The 19,611-nt window shown below is 54.2% G+C and overlaps 1 protein-coding gene across 1 annotated transcript; it reads right to left on the minus strand.

Annotated features, from left to right (window-relative positions):
* Window positions 1–12,553: 12,553 nt before the first annotated feature.
* COX19 (cytochrome c oxidase assembly factor COX19) lies at window positions 12,554–19,410 on the minus strand. The gene is made up of 3 exons (XM_005548976.5): window positions 19,304–19,410; window positions 16,936–17,047; window positions 12,554–13,114 (listed from the first exon to the last, which is right to left on the minus strand). The coding sequence occupies exons 1-3, from the start codon at window positions 19,383–19,385 to the stop codon at window positions 13,036–13,038; spliced, it is 273 nt and encodes a 90-aa protein (XP_005549033.1). The 5' UTR covers window positions 19,386–19,410; the 3' UTR covers window positions 12,554–13,035.
* Window positions 19,411–19,611: the final 201 nt, after the last annotated feature.

The following is a 19,611-nucleotide window of genomic DNA, read 5'->3' on the forward strand; positions in this document are numbered from 1 at the left end:
GAAATAGCGGCAGGGAGGCCTCAGGGGAGCAGGTGCCCAACAGGCCAGAGCTTCCAGTATGAGCCAAGACCATCGATGGCCTGCTGTTCCAGGTCCTCCTCCGTGGGAGGTTCCAGCAGGCGGGTGTCTTGCCTTCTCTGTCCTTCCATCCTGCTAAGGGAACTGTGGCATCACTCAGGGGACGGGAAGGCATGAAGATGACACGGAGGTGGTGAGCCACATGATCTAAGAGATGTCGGGGCTGAGGGGGATTCTTCAAAAGAGGAGGCTGCCTGGCCGAGGTCCACAAGTACCTGCCTGGACCCCCGAGAGCACAGCTGTCCTGAGATCCGGCTGCCCCCAGTGGCTGTGGTCAGGGTTGGGCGGGGCCAGGGGGGAGCCCAGGACTCAGGAAGAATCCGGAAGGTAACAGCATAGCTCAGGGCGGGCCAGATCCAGACCAGTGCTGGTCAAAGGCTGTTCCAGCCAGCAGCAGCTGGCGAGAGGCCTGGACAGGTGGCCTGCCTGCTCCTGCTCATGCCCAGTGGCCCACAAGCTCTGCTGAGCCTCCTACCCATTGTCACTGACCTGCACGGCTGCACCAGGGACCCTGACACTCATTCCTCAAGCGTCTTCCTAGTCCAGAGCTAGAGGCACCTGCCTCCTGTGACCACTCGGCCGCGCGGCAGGCCCCAGGCAGGGGGCTCCTGAGAGCAGGGCTGAGCTCCTTCAGCGTCTCCTGAGCATGGGGCCTGCACACAGTAGGCCCGCAGATGACTTTGATTGGAAGCTAGCTCCTCCCAGGTAGAGGGGGGCTGTCCCCAGGGAAGGGGCAAATGGACTGGGCCCTCTCTGTGACCATCTTGCCCAACACTCAGCCAAGCAGTTGCTCAATCCAGTAGCTGCCACAGGGGAGGGGAGGGTGGTGAGGTTCACTTCCCTCTCTGCCCCGCGCAGGGGCTGGGGCTAATTCAGTCCAATTATTTGTGCTTGGACAGCGCCTCACACGACGGTCGGTCGAGAGTCAGTAGGCCGCCCTGCAGGCCAAGGAGGGGTCTTCCACGTCCAGGCTCAGCACAGGGGTGGGCTGCTCCTGGCTCAGCCTGCCTCATTTGTGGGGATGGGGGTCGTGATGTTGGGCCCCCATGTGGCCGGCCCCCTTCTGGGTAGCCCACTGGCTGCAGCCTCCACCCTGTCCTCTGTGTCTGTGTCTTTGGCCTTGTGCAGACCCTCCTGGGCCTTCTGCCTGCTGTGGGGGCCCCGCCACCCCTCAGGCACCTGGAGTAGGAGCTCAGCAGCGCATGGATCCTAAGGAGCTCTGCTCAGGAAGGGCTTAAAGGAGACACAGGGATTCCCCAGAAACAGCCGCTGCGCCCTGAAATGCAGGGGACAGGGAAACACCACCCAGGACGAGAAGTGGTCTTGGCACCACTTTCCGGGAGTGGGGCTAGACCTGGAAACCCCTTCGGGGGCAGGGAGTCTGCAGGGGCCTCCTCGAGATGACAGGCCAGGGACGGTGGGTGCACAGGTTGCCTTATTGGGTTTTGGGGCATTTGAACATTATCTTTTGCTTAGTTTTCCAAACAGAGATGGGGTCTGGCATGGAGAAAGGGGTCGTGGAGAGCTGTCCCCATAACCGAGGGGCTGGTGGCAGGTATGGAGCTGGGCACTGCACCTGGGGAGGGGTCCTGGCATCCCCCATCCTCCCCTCCCCCACTGGACAGCTGGGGTTGGCCTGACCGCTCCAGTCACAACCCAGGCGTCCCCAGGTGATCTCTTGAAGCCTGGGACCAGCAGGATCCTCTGGGGCTGGAATCACACACTTGGCATGGGGAGGAGGCCCAGACTCGACACAGGACCCCAGGAGGTGCTCTCCTCCCCCAGCCCTGACCCCTTTCAGCAGTGACCATCAGGCAGTAAAGTTCACACCCAAATTGGTGCAACCTCAAGAAACAGTTACTTATGAAGAACTCATACAACTCAATAATAAAAAGGCAAGTGAACCAATTAAAAAAAAGGGCAAAGAATCTGAATACATGCTTCCCCAAGGAAGACATGCAGCCGCCGACAGGCACGGGAAATGTTCAGCACCATTAGTTGTCAGGGAAACACCAATCAAAACCACAACGAGATGCTCCACACCAGGATGCAGTGAAGACCTGGGGTGGTGGGGGGAGGCTAGGATTTACAAAGAGGAGCACCGGTGAGGATGGGGGAACCTGGACCCTCCCACAGCCCTGCCGGGTGGAAGACGGTGCAGCCGCCCTGGAAAACAGGCTAGCATGGAGCTGCCGTGGGACCCAGGAAACCCACTCCCCAGTACGCGCCCGAGGACTGCAGAAAACACGTCCACAGGCACTCGGACACAAGTGTTCTCAGCAGCATCTTCCCCGGTTTTTGTTTTTGTTTTTGTTTGTTTTTTTTTTTTTTGAGACGGAGTCTCGCTCTGTTGCCCAGGCTGGAGTGCAATTGCGCGATTTTGGCTCACTGCAAGCTCTGCCTCCCAGGTTCACGCCATTCTCCTGCCTCAGCCTCCTGAGTAGCTGGGACTACAGGTGCCCGCCACCACGCCCGGCTAATTTTTTATATTTTTAGTAGAGACGGGGTTTCACCATGTTCACCAGGATGGTCTCCATCTCCTGACCTTGTGATCCGCCCACCTCGGCCTCCCAAAGTGCTGGGATGACAGGCGTGAGCCACTGCGCCCAGCCTTCTTTCTTTTTTCTTTTTCTTTTTTTTTTTTTTTTTTTTTTTTGAGACAGAGTCTTGCTCTGTCGCCCAGGCTGGAGTGCAGTGGCACAATCTTGGCTCACTGCAAGCTCCGCCTCCCGGGTTCCAGTGATTCTCTTGCCTTAGCCTCCTGAGTAGCTGGGATTACAGGTGCCTGCCACGACGCACGGCTAATTTGTGTGTTTTTAATAGAGACGGGGGTTTCACCATGTTGGTCAGGCTGGTCTTGAACTCTTGACCTCGTGATCCACTCGCCTCAGCCTCCCCAAATTCTGGGATTACAGGGGTGAGCCACTGCACCCGGCCTTATTATTTATTTTTTTCGAGATAAGGTCTTGCTCTGTCACCCAGGCTGGAGTACAGTGGTGCAATCATAGCTCACTGAAGCCTCAACCTCTTGGGCTCAAGTCAATCCTCCCTCCTGAGCCTTCTGAGTAGCTAGGAATACAGGTGTGTGGCACTTTGCCCGGCTAAATTTTGTGGGGGTTTTACTTGTAGAGACAGAGTCTTGCTATGTTGCCCAGGCAGGTCTTGAGCTCCTGGCTTCAGGTGATCCACCTGCCTCAGCCTCTCAAAGTGCTGGGATTATAGGCGTGAGCCGTCTTTCCCAGCCAGCGTTACTCAGGACAGTCCTAAATGCAAACAGCCCAAATGTCCACCAGCTGATGGGTGGATAAGCCAAGTATGGTCTGTACACACCACAGAGTGCGACTCAGCCATGAACACAGCACGACACAGGTGAAGCTTGAACACGCTGTGCTAAGTGACAGGAGCCAGCCACAGAGGGGCAGATGGTGGGTGTGGTCACACGCAGAACCTGCCGTTTATGTGAGCCCTGTGCATGCACGTCCTTGTTCTGAAGGCTGTTTCTCTCATGTTTAAATAAGAATCCAGCAGCTCCTCCTGCTTGGCTGCATGGGCTGAACCCAAGAGGCTCCCTCTGCCCAGAGTGTAGGGTCCAACCCTGTGAGGCTTAGCGGGTGTTCTCCCCGTGTGCAAAGATGAGAGATTGTAATAAATAAAGACACAAGACAAAGAGATGAAGAGAAAGCAGCTGGGCCCGGGGAACCACTACCACCAAGATACGGAGACCGCCAGTGGCCCCGAACGGCTGGGCACGCTGATATTTAATGCATACAAGACGAGAGGGCAGGGTAAGGAGGGTGAATCTTCTAAGTGATTGACAAAGTGAAGCAAGTCACGTGATCGTGGGACGGCGGCCCTTCCCTCTTAGGCAGCCGAAGCAGAGAGAGAAGGCAGCATACGTCAGCGTTTTCTTCTATGCGCTTATAAGAAAGATCAAAGACTTTAAGACTTTCACTATTTCTTCTGCTATCTTCTAAGAACTTCAAAGAGGAACCAGGAGTATGGGAGGAACATGAAAGTGGACAAGGAGCGTGACCGTTGAAGCACAGCGCCACAGGGAGGGGTCTAGGCCTCCGGATGACTGCGGGCAGGCCTGGATCATATCCAGCCTTCCACAAGAAGCTGGTGGAGCAGAGTGTTCCCTGACTCCTGCAAGGAAAGGAGACTCCCTTTTGCGGTCTGCTAAGTAACGGGGGCCTTCCCAGACACTGGCGTTACCGCTTGACCAAGGTGCCCTCAAGCGGCCCTTATGCGGGCGTGACAGAGGGCTCACCTCTTGCCTTCTAGGTCACTTCTCACCATGTCCCTTCAGCACCTGACCCTATACCCGCCGCTTAATCCTAGGTTATATCAGTAATGCAACAAAGAGTAATATTAAAAGCGAATGATTAATAATGTTTATAATGATTGATAATTGTCCATGATCATCTCTATATCTAATTTGTATTATGACTATTTTTATTTTATTTTCTTTATTATACTGAAACAGTTTGTGCCTTCAGTCTCTTGCCTCAGCACCTAGGTAATCCTCCGCCCATACCAGAGGCCACTCCAGTCCTCAGTGCCCAGGCGGGCTGATGCCATATGTCTTTAGCAGATGGGGAGACTGAGGCTGAGTCACCCATCTCATGGGGGCTGTTGCGGGAACGAACCACAGGCCTGTCTGTGCCAGAGGCAGGCACAAGACCGCACTCTGCAGAGTCAGGCTGGAGAAACCCCACAGCCTCACAGAGAGGGAGGTGTGGACGTGAGTCAGGAAAGGCGGACGCAGCCTTAGACGGGGCTTGCCTTTCCTGGGGGCCCTGCCTGTGCCCCCTCCCTCCCTCTCACTCACCATCCCCCTCTGTCCATCCGCCCATCATCTATTTGTGCAACCTGTCATCTGTGTCTATGTGAACTGCCATCTCTCTGTTTCATCAAGCAGTCTCCCTGTTCTCTACCTCTGTCATCTGTTTATCTGTCATCTGTGAATGATCCATCACCACCATCATCTCTCTCCACCATCTACACATCTACCCTCTCCCCACACTTCCCTCCCCTCCCTGTCCCACTCCCCAGTGTGTTTAACACCCCTCTCACTCCCACCTGCAACGTGGGCCACAGCTGTCCCAGCCCGTGCAGGACCCCTGTGGGCGAGGGGCCGCGGTTGTCCCAGCCCATGGAGGACAGCAGCCTGTGACCTCTGATGGGGTCACAGGAGGATGCAGCTTCTGCCTGGCCCCTCGCCCCTGCCCTGCCTCTCCATACACAGTGGGGGGCTGTGACTGTCCCAGTCCATGCAGGACCAACGTGGATGAGGGGCTGTGACTGTCCCAGGCCATGCAGGGTGGTGGCCTGTGACTTCTGACATGGGGTCACAGGAGGATGCGGCTTCTGCCTGGCCCCTCGCCCCTGCCCTGCCTCTCCATACACAGCGGGAGGCTGTGACTGTCCCAGCCCATGCAGGACCAACGTGGATGAGGGGCTGTGACTGTCCCAGGCCATGCAGGGTGGTGGCCTGTGACTTCTGACATGGGGTCACAGAAGGATGCAGCTTCTGCCTGGCCTCTCGCCCCTGTCCCACCTCCATGTACACAGCCGGGCCCCCCTGCAGCCTCCACACTGCAGAGGTCACGCGGACAGAGCCCAGGAACAGAGGCGCTGGGCCCAACCCTGCCCACCCAAGGGCTAGAACCCACCCATCGAGAGCAGAGCTCAGTGACTCCAGCCTCCTCACACCTGTGTGTGAACCGCCCGGCTGAGCCCAGCCAGCCTCAGAGCCGTAAGGGTGGGAGCCGGAAGATGCTGTGTGAGGCCCTGAGTTTGGGATGGCCTGTGACATAGTGACTAGCATCTGCACTGGTGGCCTCAGAGAATCCCAGCCCCCACCAGCCCCACGTCCAGGCCACTCCCCTCAAAGAGAGGCCTCCATGAAGCAGGATCCCCACCCCAGCGGACGCCCATGAGGGCTGGTGCTTCCCACGTCTGCCCTGAGAAAAGCTGGGACCCCAGGGAGGGTCTGTGGCTCTGCTGCCCAAAGGGCCGCTACCTGGACCATCCTGCCTGGTCCCTATCGCAGCCCCTACAGGTGGGTAGACCCCTGCCCCGCCCAGGCTCTGGCTCAGCCCCTGCAGCCCCTCACTGAACCCCACACTTCATAGGCACCTGTCCTGTGCTGCCCTGATCTGGGCCACATCTGGAAACTGAGCTGGCAGGGTTAGTGGGGGGTTGAGGGTGGTGGCAGGCAGGTGGCCGTGGGGGCAGATGGTGGGAAGGGGCTGCCCAGTCAGGAAGGCCTGGGGCTTCAGGACGCACGACCCTGGCCCCAGCCTGTGGCTCCTGGAGCAAAAGTCTAGCTGCACAAACTACCGTCCCTGCCCCAGCTGACAGCTATGCACCTGGCTCTGCCTCTGCAGGTGACCCTCAAGGGTGCCGTGGTGCTGCTGCTGTCCGTCCATCAGGGGCCACCCCCACCAAGTGCTTCTGCTTCCTCGAAGGTCACACAGCCCCTGCAGGCTAAGGGGGGGTGGGCGCTGTCCGGCCCTGTCTGGCGGGCAGCCCCACAGACTAACCCCGGTGCCCCCAGTCATGACCCCAGCTCCCCTGCTCTTCAGAGTGGACGAGTAGGCCGCCAGCCTCCCCTCTGAGCACGGACACCTGTCGAGGTGCACGGCTGTCCAGAGCCGGGGGGGGCCTCGGGCCCCTCCCACCAGAGGGACCTGCTGCCGCCCCAGGCCAAGCCTGAGCCACCCACATGCCTCACAACTAGGTGTGGGGGCAGAACAATGTCCCTGAAGATGTCTGCATCCCGGTCCCTGGGACCTGTGAACATGGTGCTTACATGGCAAATCGGGTTGTTTGGGACCGAGATGGGGATGGTCCGGGATTAGCAGGACCCCGTGCAGTTCCAAGGGTCCTGACAGGGAGGCAGGAGGTCACAGCTGGAGAGACAGGAGCACACAGGCAGGGGTCGGAGGGATCGGAAGGGGCCACGCTGCCAACTTGAGGCTGGACCAAGTCCCAGCCCTGACTGAGGTGCTTCAACACCAGAGCCTCCCAAGGGGACACATCGCTGTTGGGCTTTTTTTTTTGAGACGGAGTCTTGTTTTGTTGCACAGGCTGGAGTGCAGTGGCACAACCTCGGCTCACTGCAACCTCCGCCTCCTGGGTTCAAGCGATTCTCCTGCCTCAGCCTCCCGAGTAGCTGGGACTACAGGCATCCACCAACACACTTGGCTGTTTGTATTTTTAATAGAGACGGGGTTTCACCATATTGGCCAGGCTGGTCTTGATCTCCTGACCTCATGATCTGCCTGCCTCAGCCTCCCAAAGTGCTGGGATTACAGGTGTGAGCCACTGCGCCCAGCCTCTGTTGAGCTATTTATAATTTGAGAGAGGGTATTGCTCTGCCTCCCAGGCTTAAGTGCAGTGGTGCCATCATAGTGCACGGCAGCCTCTATCTCCCAGGCTCAAGCGATCCTCCTGCCTCAGCCTCCCGAGTAGCTGGGACTACAGGTGCATACCACCACACCAGGGTAATTTAAAAACAATTTTTTTTGGTAGAGACAGAGTTTCACTACGTTGCCAGGGCTGGCCTCAGGCGATCCTCCCACCTTGGCCTCCCAAACTGCCGGGATGACAGGCGTGGGCCATCCTGTCTGGCTTGGGCCCCTTGTAGACTCTGCTCTGGAATAGTAATGCTTGCGGTGCTTTAAGCCACTGGGCTTACAGTAATCTATTAGTGTGGCCAGAGGAACCGACACAGGAAGCTTCAGGAAGAAGGCAGTTTGCCTTGCTCCTGAGGCCTGGGTGGAACAGGGCCAGCGCTGAATTCCGGTACAAGGCCTGTGCACACGAGACCCCGCACATCAGCTCTGGGGCTGCAGACCCGACCCTGGGGGGCTCCAGGCCTCCAGGTCAGACATCCCCTCCTGGGAAGCAACACCGGGGCGGGCCTGGGACCACGCCGCCTCTGGTTTACCTCATCCCAAGGGGAACGCTTGGAAAATGTTCTGGAAATTGTCTTTGGGAGCCTTTTAATAATGTGGCCAGCTTATCATGACAAGCGTGTATGAGAAGTAAAATGCATTCTGCACACGACAGATGATGAACTACCCGAAATATCTTGTGAGAAGCTCTGGCAGGAACAACAGGGTGTCTGGATTCTTAAGCACAGCGCATTCAGCAGCCAGACCCAGAAAATCAGAGGCAGCGTCGGGAAGCTACTGCGCGTTTGTAAGGAGTCCGGCTGTCCACACAAGGGCGCTATTTTGGGACTCGGGCTTCTCAGCCTGTGACCTGCTGAAACCATTCATGCCGGCATCGTCCCTATTGGAAACTCTTTGAAGTTATTTTCGAAATGAGAATCGACTCAATCTATTCCACTACAGTTTCATACAAAGCATATTTTTTCTCATTTCAAAATAATTTCAGACTTCCAAAAAGTTCCAAAAATAGGACGGTGTGTATACTCGGTTCCCCAAATAACATCTTACATAACACTGGGTGAGCGCTGGCAGTCACTTCGCAGAAGGCCCCTCGGTCTGGGTCTGTGTCTGATGTCTCCTCGGGATTACATTCAGGTCATGCAGTTGGGCAAGAGAAACAGAGGTGACACCGTGCTCTCAGTGAGGTCACCAGGTCGCTGTTGCCTGTGTGGCTCGCTCCCGGCAGTGACTGCTGGGTTAGGGGGGCTTCCGCTGCTCTGCTGTGATGTGACCACTGTCTCCTTGGAGGGAGTACACATCTCAAGGGAAGGTTTCTCAAGATTCAGCAGACACCTGCTTCACACCACACCTCACCACTCGCTTCATGTCAACTGAGGGTTCTTTTTTTTTTGAGACAGTTGTCGCCCACGCTGGAGGGCGGTGGCACAATCTCGGCTCACTGCAACCTCCGCCTCCTGGTTTAAGCGATTCTCCCACCTCAGCCTCCCGAGTAGCTGGGATTACAGGCATGCGCTACCAGTCCCAGCTAATTTTTGTATTTTTAGTAGAGACGGGGTTTCTCCATGTTGGCCAGGCTGGTCTCGAACTCCTGGCCTCAAGTGACCTGCCTGCCTTGGCCTCCCAGTGTTGGGATTATAGATGTGAGCCACCACGCCTGGCCCACTGAGGGTTGTAATCTGCATCCGTCACCACTGTGGTTTCTGCAATAGCAATTTCCTGTTCCCAAAATTCCTTCTACATTAGAATTAATAAGACAGACCTGGCCCTCCCCTCATTGATACCCAATTACTTATTTTGTATAGACTAGTGGATACCAATTTATTCTGTGAGCTACAGCCCATTACAATAATTAATTTTCTTTTTTTTTTTTTTTGTGAGACAAGGTCCTGCTTTGTTGCCCAGGCTGCAGAGCAGTGGTATAATCGTGGCTCACTGCAGACTTAACCTCTGGCTCACGTGATCCTCCCACCTCAGCCTCCTGAGTATCTGGGACTACAGGCGGGTGACACCACACACAGCTGATTTTTCTTATGTTTTGTAGAGACAGGTTTCACCATGGTACCCAGGCTGGTCTCGAACTCCTGGCCTCAAGCGATCCTCCCACCTTGGCCTCCTACAGTGCAGGGATTGCAGGTGTGAGCCACTGCGCCCAGCCTGTTTATTTTCATGCTGAACTCCTGGCCTCAAGTGATCCTCCCACCTCGGCCTCACAGCGTGCTGGAATTGCAGACGAGCTGCCGGGCCCGGCCTGTTTATTTTCATGCTCAAATTGCCCCAGGTTGGCCATCGTGTGCTCCTTCCTATCCCCCAGTGTTATTTCAATAAGCCCCTTCATCTCAGCAATTCTTCACTCTCTGGCTTATCCAATACCTTCTCTGGCCTGGCCCTGGTTCCTTTGGTTAGAGAATGGTATCAGGGCCAAGACCCTGAGTGTGGGGGGCGCTGCGTTCAGGCCTTCAGGGCAGAGCTGGGAAGCATTTGTGCACAGCCCCTCACAATAGTCCCCTTTACACACAGTTTCAGTTACCCATGGTCAGCCACGCTCCAAAAATACTAAGTGGAAAATTCCAGAAATAAACCATTCATGAGTTTTCAATTCCATGCTGTTCTGAGCAGCTGTCCTGCCGGGACGTGAACCCTCCCTCTGTCCAGCATTCCAGGCTGTCCACGCCACCCTGCCTGCCAGGCACTCAGTAGCCATCTCGGTGATCAGACCTACCGTCACGGTGATGCGGCGCCTGGGTCCAAGAAGCCTTTATTTTACTTAATAATGGCCCCAAAGCACAAGAGTGGTGATGCAGGCGACTCAGACATACCAGAGAAGCTGCCAAGTGCTTCCTTTAAGGGAAAAGGTGGAAACTCCTGACCTAAAACAGCCATATGCCGAGGTTGCTAAGATCTTCCGTAAGAACACAGCTCCGACCTGTGACATTTTGAGGAGGAAGCAGAAAGTTCTGTCAGTTTTGCGGTCACATCTCAGACTTGATCACAGGTACGTACAGGAGAAAACATGGGACAGGATTCAGGACTATCCGCGGCTTCAGGTATCCGCTGGGGTCTCAGAGGATACCCTGGGCAGGTGACAGCGATCACTCTATTTCTCTATCCAGGTACCTTTGTATGTTAGACAAGCAGGAGCTCAATACGCCTGCCTTTTATCATCCACAATGTACTTCTAGTTTTTTCCATCTCAGAATATAGCTTCAGAATCGTACACGGAAAAAAGAAATTCACTCCCTAGAGTGCAGTATCTTTCCTGTCTCTCCCAGCTTTGGTCCATAGTCTGCCCCACACTCCTGACGAGTCGGAGTGCGGCACGAAGAGGAAGGCTCTGGCCCCAGGGCACCCATCAGCGAGTCAGAGTGTGGTTCAAGGGAAGAGGCAGGCCCCAGCCCCAGCCGAGCGCTCCCGATGGTGGGTCAGAGTACGGTGTGAAGAGGCCCCGGCCTGGGCCCAGGCGCTCTGTGGGCACAGCCTGTTGTGTTCCCCTCATATCCTGGTTCGTTTACTTTTTGAGCATGTGAAACCCTCTGCCATAGGCCGGGCGCGGTGGCTCAAGCCTGTAATCCCAGCACTTTGGGAGGCCGAGACGGGCGGATCACGAGGTCAGGAGATCGAGAGACCATCCCGGCTAACACGGTGAAACCCCGTCTCTACTAAAAAATACAAAAAAAACTAGCCGGGCGAGGTGGCGGGCGCCTGTAGTCCCAGCTACTCGGGAGGCTGAGGCAGGAGAATGGCGTAAACCCGGGAGGCGGAGCTTGCAGTGAGCTGAGATCCGGCCACTGCACTCCAGACTGGGTGACAGAGCAAGACTCCGTCTCAAAAAAAAAAAAAAAGAAACCCTCTGCCATGACAGCCAGAACTCCACTCCCAGGGGTGCTCCGAGGGGCTCGCGGCCGGCCACGCCCATCAGCTCCGGCTCCTCCTTCTGGGGTTCTCCTTTGTAGTTTCCTATGTCCCTGTCTCCGTTTCACAGTAAGCTCACGCCACACAGCCGCACTGCGTCGGTGAGCTCATGGCACATGGCCGCACCGTGTCAGCATGGACTCCACGGTGGCTGCGTCACGGCTCCCGCATGCTGTAAGGACACTGGGGTTGCCACAAACAGTGCTGGGGCAACCCTGTGCCTACACGAAATATTCTGATAACAAATAAGACTTTTCAAACTAGCAGTGATATGTTAATATGTCTGCAGCACTTAGAGGCCTGACAGAGAGCAGACACGGGATGGTGACAGCTGCAGCGGAAGCAAGTCGTAGAACCCATGGGTGCAGGGACACAGGGTTGGGCAGGCCCACTCGCAACAAGTACTCAGTTCTGTGGGGGGGGGGGGGACATGTTTAACCACAAAAGGGCCACCACTGCAGGACAGAAACAGAGGGCCTTTGCTGCAGAAAACTGGAGATGGGCTGAGAAGCCTCAGCCACCCACAGGCAGGAGGGGTGAGGACAGCCTGTTTCCTGGAGCCCGAGGTCGGCCAGGCTGGTGGCCCCACCTGCCAGGGCTTAGAGACAGCCACTGCCAGGGTCGCCAGAGAGGACGTGACCTGGATCCTCCCACCCCATCTCCTGCCACCGCCCTCCACTGACCAGACAGGAGCCAGCCCCTTTCCAACAACGCCTGGGAAGGGGACAGGTCTGGCTGAGGCCGCAGATGTGCAAGCACCTGCGTTCCATCCACAGGTTTGGGCCCCGGCTGGCCTGATGCACTGGGTGGACCCGGGCTGGGTTTCCGTGACCCACAGGCAACTCTGGCGCAGACGGGCTGAGAACTCTGCTCAGGGGCCAGGCCGTGCTGCGAACATGTGCCAGGGATCTTAGGCAGAGCTCACTGGCACAGAAGACAGCTGGTGCGAGCCTGCAAATGGACTCAGGTTCTCTTTTTCTGTTAAAATATAGGAGTTATTGAAATTAAATACCCAGCTTTATAAATATGGTCTGATACAAATCAGAAAATGACCCTTTGATCATGAAGCTACTTGGTATTCAGGCAAAACCAGAAAGAATCAAGAAGTCAAATCCATCCAAAGCCAGAAGGTTCTCACTTCCTACTCTGTGTTCCACTTTTTTTTTTTTCTTTCTTTAAGGAAATGAACTGGCATATACGAATACAAACATGAAAACATCCTGCTAGGGAATGGTGATTTCCTGATGATATCTGTGTTCAGAGGGACTGAAATTTATGCACATTTACCTGTTTGAACTCAGAAGGTATCAGAGGACTGCAACATAAAACCGCCCCATACAAGAGGGCCCCGGCCTCGAAGACGAGGGTCTTGCTCCACGCTCCCCTCCCTCCCAGCCTTGCAGGGAACGCCGTCCCACTCATGGGTTCAATGCAGAAACACCCTCCTAAGGGAAAACAGGACGCCACTTCCCTACCCAGGAGACGCCCCCACAGGGGTGGAGCCTCTATTTGAAGCCTGTTTCTAAGGACACTACACGCAGGCCTTCGCCGACCTAAGAGGCAGGATGATGCCCTCCGTCCCAAGAGACCACTGAACACGGCCTAGGGGTCTTCTCATCAAAATTCATTTTTTTGCCTCTGATTTTCCACCAATCAAGTCTCCAAATCCCAGCTTCTCCAATGGTTCTTGTAGCATCAATTTTCTAAAAGAAAAAGAGAAAGCTGTCAGGGCGGGAGGCGCAGGGAGGACGAGAGGGGCCCTTGCAGGCCCTGGCTTCTCACCACAAACCGGGGGTCCTGCCGCCCCTATCTACATCCTGGGAGACAGGCCCCTCGGCCTCAGCCCCCGTGCCTGGCGCCTTCCCCAGTGGGCAGAGTCAACAGGGCAATGAGGACATGACCACTTAGAGACATCCCAGGGCCTAAGGCCTGGGGCCTCCTGGGATACCCAAGAGGGGCAGCTGTGCCCGCTGCCCCCAGGACACATCACTTCCCCACATTCTGGTAAAATATGTATCTGGACAACAGCTTCACGCTGACCTCCCAGACTTGCCTTTATTGGCAGAATAAACCCTAAAGAATGACCCCTAAAGATGTTCACGCCCTAATCCCTGGAACCTCTGCCCGCCACCTTCCATGGCACCCTGGCAGAGGAGACCTTAGGTTGCCATCCGCCCAGGTGGAACTGAGACTGCGGTCGACGGTTATCTGATCTTTTTTTTTTTTTTAGAGACACGGTCTCACTTTGTCTCCCAGGCTGGGATGCAGTGGTGCAATCAGCGGTTCAAGTTCACTGCAGCCTTGAACTCCTGGGCTCAAGTGATCCTCCCACCTCAGCCTCTTGGGTAGTTGAGACTGCAGATGTATGCCATCACGCACGGCTAAGTTTGTTTGTTTTTTTTTTTTTCCCCAGAGACAGTCTCGCTCTGTTGCCCAGGCTGGAGGGCAGTGATGCGATCTCGGCTCACTGCAGCCTCCGCCTCCCAGGTCCAAGTGATTCTTGTGCCTCGGCCTCCTGAGTAGCTGAGACTACAGGTGCACACCACCACGCCCGGCTAATTCTTGTAGTTTTAGTAGAGATGGGGTCTCACCATATGGGTCAGGCTGGTCTCGAACTCCTGACCTCATGTGATCATCCACTTCGGCCTCCCAAAGTGCTGGGATTATAGGCATGAGCCCCTGTGCTCGGCCAGCTAATTTTTTTTTTTTTTTTTGAGACAGAGTCCTACTCTGTTGCCTAGGCTGGAGTACAGCGGCACGATCTCGGCTCACTACAACCTCCACCTCCCAGGTTCAGGCAATTCTCCCTGCCTCAGCCTCCCAAGTGGCTGGGATTACAGGCGCCTGCCACCACGCCTGGCTATTGGCTAATTTTTATATTTTTAGTAGAGATGGGGTCTCACCATTTTGGTTAGGCTGGTCTTGAACTCCTGACCTCAAGTGATCTGCCCACCTCGGTCTCCCAAAGTGTTGGAATTACAGGCGTGAGCCACTGCACCCAGCCAGCTAATTTTTTAAGACATTTTTTGTAGATACAGGGTTTCACTATGTTGCCCAGGCTGGTCTTGAACTCCTGAGCTCAAGTGATTCTCCTGCTTGGCCTCCCAGAGTGCTGGGGCTACAGACGTCAGCCACCACATCCGGCCAAAGTAATTCCCAGCTGTTTATCACAGTGCAGCCATCTTAGGGACGTGAAATTCATGACTCAGCATGACTTTTTTATGGGCCCCACACTCTTCAGGACAATAGTAACAACCATGTGAACTCACACACACATGGTGACATGCCCCCCGATCCTACTGTGTGCTTTATAGGGATGGCCTCCTTTACCCTCCCCACAACCCAACGAGGAGGCCCAGCCACCATCCCATGAGGCCCCCATGCACTCTGTGCTGCTGGCAGGGGGTGAGGCTGCTCCACCAGGGTGTCTGTGTTACCCCCGGTGCCTAATCCCCAGGACAGGACGCGAACTTCTAAATCACTGCAGAGGCTTGAGATCTCAGACCACGGTGGTCATCTAAAACACACCTATATTTTCACATCAGGCTAACACGGTCCAAGTCCTCACAACACAACTTTTTTAAAGTTTATTTTAAATAAACTTAAAGTTTAAGTTTATTTTAAATAAACTTAAAGTTTAAGTTTATTTTAAAGTTTATTAAAGTAAACTTTTTAAAACTCTATAGTGGTTCATTTTCTAAAACAGACACACACAGAGGTGGGAGTAAAGTCACGTCTGGGATTTTAGCACAGAAGGAAAAAGGAAGAAAAGAAATGGCTAAAAACAGGGCAGGTGCCAGTTACAGGAGGCAGATTATCCTCAACTTCTGTATGTTTGATGATTTTCATGAACAAATAACCAATCAAAATTCTACAGTCAAAATAACTGACCTTACAGAAGGAGCAGGATTTAAAAAAAAAAAAAAAGAAAAAAAAAAGGCCGGGTGCGGTGCTCACGCCTGTAATCCTAGCACTTTGGGAGGCTGAGGCAGGTGGATCACAAGGTCAGGAGATTGAGACCATCCCGGCTAACACGGTGAAACCCCGTCTCTACTAAAAATACAAAAAATTAGCCGGGCGTGGTGGCAGGCGCCTGTAGTCCCAGCTACTCGGGAGGCTGAGGCAGGAGAATGGCATGAACCTGGGAGGCGGAGCTTGCAGGGAGCTGAGATCGTGCCACTGCATTCCAGCCTGGGCGACTGACACTCTGCCTCAAAAAAAATAAAAATAAAAATAAAAAAACAATGAAATCAGAAACACGTGCCCTGCACATTTGCCTAAACATCGCCTGGCCAATTGCGAGGCCACCTGAGGCACTGGCCCTGGCTCCCTTCCTCCCTGCTGTCCTCAGGAGTCTCATGGGGAAGCTGAGCATGAGGCAGGAGACCTGCTCACACCCTCACATGAACAGAGCCCAATTCACATGGTCTCTAAAGCTTGGCAGCACCATGGAGAAATTCTCAGTTCCAGTTTTCTAAAGATGCATTAATTTCAGACTAATTTAAACACGTGGCTCCAGCCAGCGTGCTACTTATAAACAATTAGAGATGGTAAGGGACAGACTCAGTGTGGTCCTTGGACAAATGTGAGCCCTGGAAGAGCCTGAGCAACAGCCCCAAAGGCAGAATGTGGCCTCACTGGAAGTCCACACCGCTGAGAAGGCCCATCATCCTTACGGCCCCAAATGTCCACACAAATAACCCCGAACACACCTGTGTGGCCTGAAAGGCACAACGGATTTTTGCCTTGAGGGAAAAGTCTGAGTCTGTTATAGGAAAATGAAAAGAACTCAAAGTAGATGGTGAATTGTCAACCTGTCTTCAGCACAGACACAGCTGTCTGAAGACTGAAATGCTTAGTGAGCTAATCATGGCCTCGAAAAGCAAAAATAAAAGCTCCCACCACCATCATATAATTACATGCTACGTGCTTTTTTTGCATAAGGATTAGGACAGCTCTTATTTTAAGTAAAAGCTGTGGGGATCATAGCTACAAACGCGTTTGTTTTGTTTAAAAGTGAGCTTTGGTGAGTTCTGGTTACGAAAGGAAGAACCATTCATCTTTCATCATTTCTTGAATAGTCTATTGTCCTCCCTGTCACATTCCAAACAACTCTAAGTGGAGCAAAACAACCCAGTGCATATTTTTAACGACTGAGAATGCAAAAGAAAGAAACTGTATACCCACGACCTTCAATCTTTTGACTCAGTCAGCATTTTTATGATGCACGATTTTGAAACCTTAATGACAGGTCGGTAGCAACCAAATGTGGAAAGAAAATGCTCTCGGGAATGCAATGATGTATAACGCTATCGCTCAAGAGGAGGTTCCCAAGATTGGGAAACAGCTTTTGGTACAATTTCATCTGATAAGCCTCCATTTCAAGGGCAAACAATTCTACAGTCCTGAAAAACACTAGCTGAATCCCAGGCCTGAAAAAGACACACCGTGATGCCCTTCAGGAAAAAAAAAGTTTTAATTGGAGTAGTGGGAAATGGAAGTCATAACGCTTAGCTGTACTTACCTCTCCATCCTGCATTCTAAATATTCTTTGGATTCATTTCTGCACAAAGCATTTTCAAAATGATTGTCATAAAGACACTTCATGAATTTATCTTTAAAGCTTTTACATTCACCTAGAATGAGAAAGAAAACAGCACGTTCGTTTCAAAGTGAAACATGATGCAACCACACAACAGCCTTAATAAGAGCTGCGCTACTTTTCCTTTCAAAACTTGTTTCCTCAGGCTGGGCGTGGTGGCTCACACTTGTAATCCCAGCACTCTTAAGAGTATCGCCTGACCCCAGGAGTTTGAGACCAGCCTGGGCAACATAGTGAGACCCCCCCCATCTCTACCAAAAAAAACCTTAAAAGTTAGCTAGGTGTGGCGCATGTCTGTGGTTCCAGCTACTCAGGAGGCTGAGGCAGGAGGATCGTTTGAGCAAAGGAGTTCAAGGTTGCAGTGAGCTATGACCACAGCACTGCACTCCAGCCTGGGCAGCAGATCTAGACCTTGTCTCTTAAAAATAATCCAGGCCGGGAGCAGTGGCTCACGCCTATAATCCTAGTGCTTTGGGAGGCAGAGGTGGGTGGATCACCTGAGGCCAGGAGTTCAAGACGAGCTTGGCCGACTTGGTGAAACCCCATCTCTACTAAAAATACAAAAATTAGCTGGGCATGGTGGCGGATGTCTGTAGTCCCTGCTATTCAGGAGGCTGAGGCAGGAGAATCGCTTGAACCCGGGAGGCAGAGGTTGCAGTGAGTCGAGATCATGCCACTGCACTCCAGCCTGGGCGACAGAGTGAGACTTCATTTCAAAAATAAATAAATAAATAATCCAGCCATGGACAACATGGGGAAACCCCATCTCTAAAATAAATAAATAGGCCGGGCGCGGTGGCTCAAGCCTGTAATCCCAGCACTTTGGGAGGCCGAGACGGGCGGATCACGAGGTCAGGAGATCGAGACCATCCTGGCTAACACAGTGAAACCCCGTCTCTACTAAAAAATACAAAAAACTTAGCTGGGCGAGGTGGCGGGCGCCTGTAGTCCCAGCTACTCGGGAGGCTGAGGCAGGAGAATGGCGTAAGCCCGGGAGGTGGAGCTTGCAGTGAGCTGAGATCCGGCCACTGCACTCTAGCCTGGGTGGCAGAGCGAGACTCCGTCTCAAAAAAAATAAATAAATAAATAATAAAAATAAATAAATAAATAAATAAAACAATTAGCTGGGTGTGGTGCTGTACACCTATAGTCCCAGCCACTCTAGAGGCTGAGACAGGAGACTCCCCCGAGCCCAGAAAGGAAGGAGGCCAAGGCTTCAGTGAGCTATGATTGCACCACTGCACTCCAGCCTAAGCAACAGAGTGAGACCGTGTCTCAAAACAAAAACAAACAAACCCAAACCTGTTTCCTTCAGAAACATGCTGAAAACAACACTGGAAAAAACCCACAACGTGGTAACCTTCAGCCCAGTACAAGGTTAAGGTGCAAGCTAGGTGATGGTCCCAGGAGAGTTCGGGGTAAAAAGTCTTTCATTTTTGCTGTGTTTGAAAATGTCACAATAAAATATTAGGAAAGAAACAGTGATTCACAGATCGTTTTTCTTTTCTTTCTTTTTTTTTTTTTTTTTTTTTTTTTGAGACGTTGTCTCACTCTGTCGCCCAGGCTGGAGTGCAGTGGCCCGAACTCGGCTCACTGCAACCTCCGCCTCCCGGTTCAAACGATTCTCTTGCCTCGGCCTCCTGAGTAGCTGGGACTACAGGAGAGCCACATCACAGCCAACTAATTTTTATATTTTTAGTAGAGACGGGGTTTCCCCATGTTGGGCAGCTTGGTTTCGAACTCCTGATCTTAAGTGATCCGCCCACCTCGGCCTCCCAAAGGGCTAGGATCACAGGCGTGAGCCACCGCGCCCGGCCCACAGATCCTTTTTCAAAGCCTTCATGTCCATGGAGGCAATTTAACGGCTAACCCCATACCGGAATCCGGCCAGAACCATTGAGAGATTAGCAGCACTTTGGAGCTTTGCAGCAGACACGCCAGGCACCGTCTAAGCCCCGGTTGCAGCTGCGGGCTTCGCGGCTGCCGAATGTCCCGCTCTGCAAACCCGGGGCACAGACAGCCCACCGAGTCAGGGCGGAGCCAGGGACCCGGAACCCGACGCAAGGAGTCGGTGTCGCTGTCCTCGTCACGGCGGCCACGGTCCTGCCAGCTCCCACCTGCAGGGTCCACAACGCAGCAGTGACCCGGGCCTGGGGCGTAGGGGCGGGTGGCGTGCCTCAGTTTCCCCGCCTGCACCGTGCCAGATGCCGGCACCCCATGGGGCTCCGCGCTGGGCCGCGACCCAGACCCTCCATCCCAGACCCCTGCCCACCGACCTTCCGCTGCTCACCTAAGTGATCCAGTGGGAAGCTGCCCTTGTCCGGGGGCCGCGGCTGGAAGCTCTTGGTCCCGAAATTCATGGCGGTCGACATCTTGGCGACGCCGAAGTCTGCGAGTGCCTTGCGAGCGTACGCAGGGCGGCCGGCGGAGCGCCGAGCAGGCACCCCGGGAGCGCCGAGCACGTTGTGCAGTCCCCGTCCCCGCCCTTTGCCCCGGCCCGGCCCACCCCTTGTCCAGGCCCGGCCCCGCCCCCTGCCCAGGCCCGGCCCCGCCCCCTCGGACTCAGGAAGCTCCTGAGCCCCGGTGGGCGCTGCCCGG

Source organism: Macaca fascicularis, chromosome 3 (assembly GCF_037993035.2).
Source record: "Macaca fascicularis isolate 582-1 chromosome 3, T2T-MFA8v1.1".
Classification (NCBI taxonomy): domain Eukaryota; kingdom Metazoa; phylum Chordata; class Mammalia; order Primates; family Cercopithecidae; genus Macaca; species Macaca fascicularis.